This window comes from Podarcis pityusensis, assembly GCF_964106645.2.
Source record: "Podarcis pityusensis genome assembly, chromosome: 8".
Lineage (NCBI taxonomy): Eukaryota > Metazoa > Chordata > Lepidosauria > Squamata > Lacertidae > Podarcis > Podarcis pityusensis.
The window spans coordinates 18,319,760-18,328,721 of NC_138033.1; the positions used below are offsets into that span (position 1 = coordinate 18,319,760).

The window sequence follows — 8,962 nt, forward strand, 5'->3', positions numbered from 1 at the left end:
TTCTGGGTTAGCAGAGTCTGTAACCTGAAACGTCTGTAGCCCGAGGTGCCACTGTAAATAATAAAAATAAGAATAAGAATTTTCCTTTTTATACCCCGCCCATCTGCCTGGGCTGCCCCAGCCACTCTGGGTGGCTTCCAACATATATAAAAACATAATAAAACGTTAGACTTTTTTAAAACAAACAAACAAACAAACCTTCCCTATGCAAGGCTACCTTCACATGGCTTGGGGGTTGCATAACTCTATTCCCTCCCAATATTTCTCTGATGAAATAGAGACACCGTACCATACCCTCCAACATTTCTTTGATGAAAGTAGGGACGTCCTAAGGAAAAGCGGGACATTCTAGGATGAAATCAGAAACAAGAATGGCTTCTGTAAATCTGGGACTGTCCCAGGAAAATACCTGGAGGGTCTGAGTCTCATGGAACACATCGGGACCACTTCTGAATAAACGTACACAGGATTTTACTGATACAGTTTATGTTTACTCAGAAGTAAGCCCCATTATGGCCAGTGAGCCTTACTGGTGTAGTTTGTGCCTCAGTGGCGCAAACATTATCAAAACTGCTCCCCCATGTGGAAAACCCGCAGACCCTCCAAGTTTCCCTATTTTCCAGGGGCATCCCTGATTTAGAGAAGCCGTCCCAGTTTCTGATTTGATCCCAGAATGCTCCACTTTTCCTTAGGATGTCCCTATTTTCACTGGAGAAATGTTGGACGGTAAGGAGTTATCCGACCCCTGAGCCATCAGAAAGCAATCCTGTATAGGGAAGGGTTTTTAAAAAATGTTTAATGTTTTATTATGTTTTTATATATGTTGGACGCTGCCCAGAGTGGCTGGGGCTACCCAGTAAGATGTGTGGGGTATAAATAGTAAAATTATCATTATTAAATGGGACATCCCTATTTTCAATGGAGAAATGTTGGAGGGTATGGAACCAAGAATAACCCAACGTTAGTGCTGAATACAGCTTATTCCGGAATTCCAATAGATGTTTTATATTTTTACATTCCAGGCTGAAGTATGATCAAAATGTTGCTTCTATGGGCCTGGATCGCTCTTCTGTGTGGTAAGTATAGTCATGGCTATAAACTTTTGTGTTCTAACAGAAAACTATAGATTAAAGTGCTTTGGGGCCCATGTGCAACCTGCAATCTATGTTGCACTCACTATTTTTTATTTAACAAATTGATATACCTCTTGCTAGAACAAAAGACCTGTAACTTGTTTACAAAAAAAAAAAAAAGTCTAAAAAAAGTCATGCACGTCACTTTGAGCTCTTTAGGTAACAAGTGACTAGTAAGTCATAATAATAATAATAATAATAATAATAACAAAATAAAACCAGTAATTATTACAAATGTTGCAGTTACATACCTGGATAGGCTTGCTAGAATAAAAATGGTTTAGCAGCCCCTGAAAACAGTACAGCTCGCTGTCTTCCCATAGGCATCAGGTTTGCCACTGTGAGAACAGTAGGCTGGGATATATAAACCTTCAGCTTGATTTTGCCTTCAGAGGCAGAATACTGCCTTGAGAGCCATTTTGATTTTCAACTATTTCAGCAAATGCATCCCTCTCTCATCTCTTTAGGTAGAGTTTCTGGGCGAACCCAAGGGAAGCACTTCATAACAGCCTTCATGCAGAACGGGTTGCAGAAAAGCTTTGAGGATGGCAGTTTCAAACTCTTCGTCACTGGCCTAAAAGACGGCACCTCTGTCACTGTTGCCGTCTACAAGACCAAGTTCCTGAGGGACTTCGCTGTCAAGCGTGGTGAGACCGTGCCAGTACAGTTGCCAAGTAACGTCGAAATGGTTGGAAGCAACAAATTCCACTCTGCCGTCATCGTCAGGGCCTCCCATGATGTCACGGTCCTCTCACTTAGCTCCAAACTCAACTCAGTTGCCACCACAGTTGTCTACCCCAGGTATTTACTTGGGAATACTCACTATGTGGTGACACCTTCTGGAGAGCCTTCCAAGGGCTTCCAGGAGTTCTCCGTGGTATCCAGCCAGGACCCTACTCAAGTCTTCATCTATGTCACCGGCCAAGTGACTTTCCATGGGGTGACTTATGGGCCAGGAAGCAAGCTCGTTATCTCCCTTGAAGCTTACCAAGCTGTCCAGATCCAAAGCCACCAGGACCTTTCTGGCACCAAAGTGGTCTCTCACAAGCCGGTTGTAGTCTTGTCTGGCCACAGTTGCATTTGGGCACATGACAATTGCCAGCATGTTTCTGAGCAGCTGCTGTCCACCCGGAAATGGGGCAAAGAATTCTTGGTAGCCCCACTGCCCTTCCAGACCAATTACGATGTGGCCTATGTGGCTGCTTGCCAGACAACACACCTCCAAGTCCGTTCTGGCAGCCATTATGCCAAGCACCATTTGCAAGATGGGCAGGTGATTGCAGTTGAAGTGAGAGGCCAAAAGCCCCTGTACATCTCTTCCAATGTGGGTGTCCAAGTGCTGTTCTACGCCACAGGAGGGGTCAAAGAGGGTGTTCCCTATGACCCCTTCCTCTCTGGTGTCCCTGCAATGTCTGACTACTCCAAATCCTACGGCATCCTGGGTCAGGAAGGCTTCCACAACCTGGGACTCATTGTCGCAGAGAGCAGAACGTGCCAGAGCATTACCTTAGACAAGCAACCACTGCATTATGCACACTGGCGGGTCATACCAGGCACTTCCTACTCCTGGACTGAGTTCATCTTCAGTGGGCACCAGGCAATGCACTTTGTAGAACACCCCAAGTCTACCTTCAGCCTTCTGAGCATTGGGGTCGCCCCACACAATAGCTATGGCTCTGTGGCCTTTGCCATCCATTGTAAGTCCTGCCTTCCTTCCTCCTTTCCATCCTTCCTGTTACATGCTGCACATCCAGAGTTCCCCTGATGTATCCAAGATCTCAAAGTCATCTCCTGCTGCCATATCTATTTCTTCTTCTTAACCTATATCACCATATCCCAGAGGTAAGGAAGCTGCGGCCTTCCATATGTTGTTGGACTCCAACTCTCAACTACATGGCCAATGAACAGGGATGGCAAGAGTTGTAGTTCAGCCACTATTGGAAGACCACCAGTGTCCAGTCTCTGGTGCAGGAGCTATTGTGTCTTTTTCAGTCTGAGCACAATTAAGGCAAAGTTTGCTTCTGCACTAGAGCCATGTAGCACTGCTAAGGCATTGCTTGTACCCAGTCAGCTGGAAGAGCGATTAAAATGGTCATTCAATGAAGTATTTAATGCTATTACTAAATTTAGCAAAGCCCACCAGCAATGTTATTTTTCTAGAAAAAGAGGTGCCAAAATTCACCATGAACGCCTCCCTCATGCTCTTAGAATGGCAATGGCACCCACCTGAAAGGTGCCAGAGCTGAGTTCTAATGAGGTCTGGCTGGGGGGGGGGGGGACCCTGCCCACCAGCAAGGCCAATATCCTACAATAATGTTTATTCAGAGGCCTCATTCAGTAAATATTCCTACGATTTTATAAAGAAGTTCCCTCTGTGTGGCTCCTACCAACTGTAGTATTAGAGAGGAATTGCCTCTTAAAAGCTTCTTAATTAATTAGTTCCTGTTCTAATCAGAGGGGCTTTGATTCTTCATTTCCTCACTTCTTTCTTTTTTATAAATTGCAGTTGACAAAAAGAAAAGAAAAGAAAAAGAATGAGAGCAAACCAATGAGCAAAGATTGCCTCCCTTGAGAGAACAGGAGCTAATAAATTCAATGTTAAATGTACTTATGATTTGCTTAATGATTTTATTACATGTTCACTTTCACTGAATACTGTGCACAGCCTACACACACACACATCAAGCAGTCTAGAAATTTTCACAATAAAATAAATCTATAATGCCATATCCGTACTGAGCAGGAAGCATAAGATCCAAGAAGGAAATTTCTAATTAAAAGGGCATTAGCCCTGAAAAGCTTCAGTAACATTACCTGTGCACTCTGTTGCATTTTTAATTTTAAAAATTGATGCAAATCAGGTCTGAAAAAGGTGGATGGGGAACTCAGAAAGCACTGGAATGCAATAGATTGGCAATTCCATTTTCTGGATTCTCTCTGACAAGTGAGTGATCAAAGGATTAAACTGCTACTATGGAACATTTAGGCTGCTTTAGTAAGGGAATTATGGAAGTCTGAGAACAGTGTCATGGAGCACTGTGTTCTCCCATCTTGGGTGTCCAGATATTGCTGTATCCCATATCTCATCATCCCCAGCCGGCTTTCGATGATGGCAGTCGTAGTTCAACAACAGCTGGGGACCCAAGGTTGAAGAGCACAGGTACATCACGCAATTTTGCAAAAAAGGGAAACAGAAGTGATCTTATGACATGTCAGACCATTTGCTCACCTAGTCCAGAACGATCTGCTTTCCTTGGCAGCAGAGCTGCAGGGCCCTACCCAACTCCTGTTACCTGACTCTTGTAAGCAGAGGTGCCAAGGACTGAGCCTGGAACATAGGCACAATCTGCAAATGGTCTAGAACTGACCACCTTCTGCAAGCAACAGTTCCAACTGATCAGCCAGCTAGCAAAGGAGTGAGAGGCACCAAAAGTGTAAGGCAAAGAGGAAGTGCTTGAAGAACTGCTTTGCATGCAGAAGGTCCCAGGCTCAATCCTTGGTTTCTCCTGGTAAGGCTGGGAAAGACTCCCTATCTGAAACTTTTGCAGAGCCACATCCAGTCAGTGTGGACAATGCTGAGCTAGTTGGGCCAATGGTCTGGCTTTGTAGGAGGCCGCTTGCTATGTTTCTATGTGCTTTTGTACTTACATGACCTACTTCTCAGGGCTGAACACAAAGAGCCTTCTCTTATTATCTGAGTGCACAGGTAGGTTGATATGGGAGGAAAGAAGGGAGGACAGTGCTATATGAAGAAACCTGCACTCCCATGATCCCTTTCCATCAGTCATGCTTGGCTTGGGCTGATGGGAGCTGATGCCCAACAACATCTGGAAGGCCACAGGTTCCTCACCCATGATGTACAGAAATGGTTGGTGGTGAAGGACAGGCTTTGAGATTCTGTGGAACAGGGCGTTATTTCATAGCCTATTATTTCCTTTTCTCTTTCATGCCTTTCTGGGCCTTCCAAGATATTTCTGTACTGATAGCTCTTCCATTTACCCTCAGTGATTCTTTGTGTTTTCTAGCAGCCCTGCCTCCACTGAGCCCTCATCCCATCCCCTGCAGTGGAACGAGTTGTGGAAAGGGATACGTATGCAGCATTACGCACAATCAGCCACAATGCGTCCCAGAACCTCAAACCTGCAATACCATCCAATGCCAAGAGGGGACAGTGTGCAAGATAGTAGAGGGCCATGCCAGGTGTGTCCCTCACCCACCATCTTGTCATCAAGTCCAGTGCCAAGAAGGGTCAATATGTGACCTAGCTGATGGCTTCCCTAAATGTATCCCAGCACCGGCATCCTGTGAGAATACTCAATGCAAGCCGGGAACAGTGTGCAGCCTCATCAATGGCTGGCCCCAGTGTGTGCCCCACCAGCCTTCCTGCCACAAAGTCCAATGTGAAGTTGGGACTGAATGCGAGGTTGTCCATGGTCAGCCTAAATGTGTCCCAGTAACAGCATCATGCGGTGTCCTTCTTTGTGATAAAGGGGCCATGTGTGAGGTGATCGATGGCTACCCGACGTGTGTCCGATTGCCGCCATCCTGCCTGCATACCGTCTGCGAGCAAGGGACTATGTGTAATATTGTGGATGGTTGGCCTAAGTGTGTCCCAGGGCCATCCTGTGCCAATTTAAATTGTGTGGCTGGCACTGAATGCAAGACTGTGAACAACTTGCCCAGGTGTGTACCCGTCCTACCGTCCTGTGACAAAGTTCACTGCAAGCAGGGGACAGTATGTAAGATAGCTAATGGGATTCCTGCCTGCGTGCCCGTTGCACCTTCCTGTGGCACCATTCACTGCAAAGAAGGAACAATCTGTGAGATCACAGATGGCATGCCCAAGTGTGTGCCCACCGTAATATCCTGTGACAAAATCCAGTGCGCAGTGGGAAATGTCTGCGAAATGGTGAACGGGTGGCCCAGCTGCGTGCCCCTGCCGCACTCCTGTGAGAATACGGAATGCAAAACGGGAACAGTGTGTGATATTGTCAATGGCTGGCCGACGTGCATCCCAGATAAACCAACGTCGTGTGCGTCCTTTGTTTGCACAGAAGAGGCCGTGTGTGAAATGGTTGATGACAAGCCAACATGCATACCCATCCCGCTTTCCTGTGACAGATATAAATGCAGACAAGGAACTGTATGTGAAATAGTGCATAACTGGCCCACGTGTGTGCCTTTGCCATCTTCATGTCAGAAAACAAAATGTGCAGAGGGGACTGTTTGCAAATTCATTGATGGAAGGCCCAAATGCATTCCCATCCCTCCCACCTGCGACAAGTTGCAATGTAAAGTGGGAACCATCTGTAAAACAGTTAACGGATGGCCAGAATGTGTTCTAGCCCCTCACTCCTGTGAAAACGTCTACTGTAGACAAGGGACCATTTGTAAAATCATCCAAGGTTGGCCCCAGTGCACAGCAATCCAACCGTCCTGTGACAAAATCCATTGCAGTGAGGGGACAACTTGTAAAATGGTTGATGGTTGGCCTCAGTGTATGCCTATCCCACCCACCTGTGACAAACTCGGCTGCAGGGATGGGACTACTTGTGAAATTATAGATGGTTGGCCAATGTGTGTTCCAATCCCAGCCTCTTGTGACAAAATCCAGTGCAAAGAAGGAACACTTTGTAAATTAGTTGATGACTGGCCCACCTGCATTCCCATTAGAAACTCGTGTGAAAAATTCACCTGCAATACAGGAACTGTGTGTGAGATATATGAAGGGCATCCAAGGTGTATTTCCGTCTCACCTTCCTGTGACAAGTTCCATTGCAAAGAAGGGACAGTTTGTGAAATCAGTAGTGGTTGGCCTAAATGTGTTGCCCGTCCCAGCTTGTCCTCTTGTGAAAAATTCACCTGCAGTGCAGGGACCAAGTGTGAGATATACGAGGGGCATCCAAGATGTATTTCCATCTCGCCTTCCTGTGACATGTTCCATTGCAAAGAAGGGACAGTTTGTGAAATCAGTAGTGGTTGGCCCAAATGCGTTCCCCGTTCCAGCTTGTCATCCTGTGAAAAAGTTACTTGCAGTGCAGGGACCAAGTGTGAGATATATGAAGGGCATCCAAGATGTATTTCCGTCTCGCCTTCCTGTGACATGTTCCATTGCAAAGAAGGGACTGTATGTGAAATCAGTAGTGGTTGGCCCAAATGTGTTCCACGTTCCAGCTTGTCCTCTTGTGAAAAAATCAGCTGCAGTGCAGGGACCAAGTGTGAGATATATGAAGGGCATCCAAGATGTATTTCCGTCTCGCCTTCCTGTGACAAGTTTCATTGCAAAGAAGGGACTGTATGTGAAATCAGTAGTGGTTGGCCGAAATGTGTTCCACGTTCCAGCTTGTCCTCTTGTGAAAAAATCAGCTGCAGTGCAGGGACCAAGTGTGAGATATATGAAGGGCATCCAAGATGTATTTCCGTCTCACCTTCCTGTGACATGTTCCATTGCAAAGAAGGGACTGTATGTGAAATCAGTAGTGGTTGGCCCAAATGTGTTCCACGTTCCAGCTTGTCCTCTTGTGAAAAAATCAGCTGCAGTGCAGGGACCAAGTGTGAGATATATGAAGGGCATCCAAGATGTATTTCCATCTCGCCTTCCTGTGACAAGTTTCATTGCAAAGAAGGGACTGTATGTGAAATCAGTAGTGGTTGGCCCAAATGTGTTCCACGTTCCAGCTTGTCCTCTTGTGAAAAAATCAGCTGCAGTGCAGGGACCAAGTGTGAGATATATGAAGGGCATCCAAGATGTATTTCCGTCTCGCCTTCCTGTGACATGTTCCATTGCAAAGAAGGGACTGTATGTGAAATCAGTAGTGGTTGGCCCAAATGTGTTCCACGTTCCAGCTTGTCCTCTTGTGAAAAAATCAGCTGCAGTGCAGGGACCAAGTGTGAGATATACGAGGGGCATCCAAGATGTATTTCCATCTCGCCTTCCTGTGACAAGTTCCACTGCAAAGAAGGGACTGTATGTGAGATCAGTAGTGGTTGGCCCACATGCGTTCCCCATTCCAACCCAGCTTCCTGTGAAAAATTCAGTTGCAGTGCAGGGACCAAGTGTGAGATATACGATGGGCATCCAAGGTGTATTTCCGTCTCGCCTTCCTGTGACAAGTTCCATTGCAAAGAAGGGACTGTATGTGAGATCAGTAGTGGTTGGCCCACATGCGTTCCCCATTCCAACCCAGCTTCCTGTGAAAAATTCAGCTGCAGTGCAGGGACCAAGTGTGAGATATACGAAGGGCATCCAAGGTGTATTTCCATCTCGCCTTCCTGTGACAAGTTCCATTGCAAAGAAGGGACTGTATGTGAGATCAGTAGTGGTTGGCCCACATGTGTTCCCCATTCCAACCCAGCTTCCTGTGAAAAAATCAGCTGCAGTGCAGGGACTAAGTGTGAGATATACGAAGGGCATCCAAGATGTATTTCTGTCTCACCTTCCTGTGACAATTTTCATTGCAAAGAAGGGACAGTTTGTGAAATCAGCAGTGGTTGGCCCAAATGTGTTGCCCGTATGAGCCCACCTGCTTGTGAAAAAATCAGCTGTCATGCAGGGACTGTGTGTGAGATATATGAAGGGCATCCAAGGTGTATTTCCATCTCGCCTTCCTGTGACAAGTTCCATTGCAAAGAAGGGACTGTATGTGAGATCAGTAGTGGTTGGCCCAAATGCGTTCCCCATTCCAGTTCACCATTTTGTGGAAATGTCAGCTGCAGTGCAGGGACTGTGTGTCAAATGGCTTATGGATGGCCCAGATGTGTTACAATCTCACCCTCCTGTGACCAATTTAGCTGCAGTGCAGGGACTGTGTGTCAAATTGTTTCTGGTT

At 46.3% G+C, this 8,962-nt stretch overlaps 1 protein-coding gene across 1 annotated transcript; it reads left to right on the forward strand.

Moving 5' to 3' along the window:
* Nucleotides 1-1,647: 1,647 nt before the first annotated feature.
* LOC308483170 (uncharacterized protein) lies at nucleotides 1,648-8,915 on the forward strand (the record flags this gene model as incomplete). Its single annotated transcript, XM_081016756.1, has 3 exons — nucleotides 1,648-2,830; nucleotides 5,159-7,932; nucleotides 8,820-8,915. 3 exons carry the CDS (start codon nucleotides 1,648-1,650, stop codon nucleotides 8,913-8,915), a joined length of 4,053 nt encoding a protein of 1,350 aa, XP_080872882.1.
* Nucleotides 8,916-8,962: the final 47 nt, after the last annotated feature.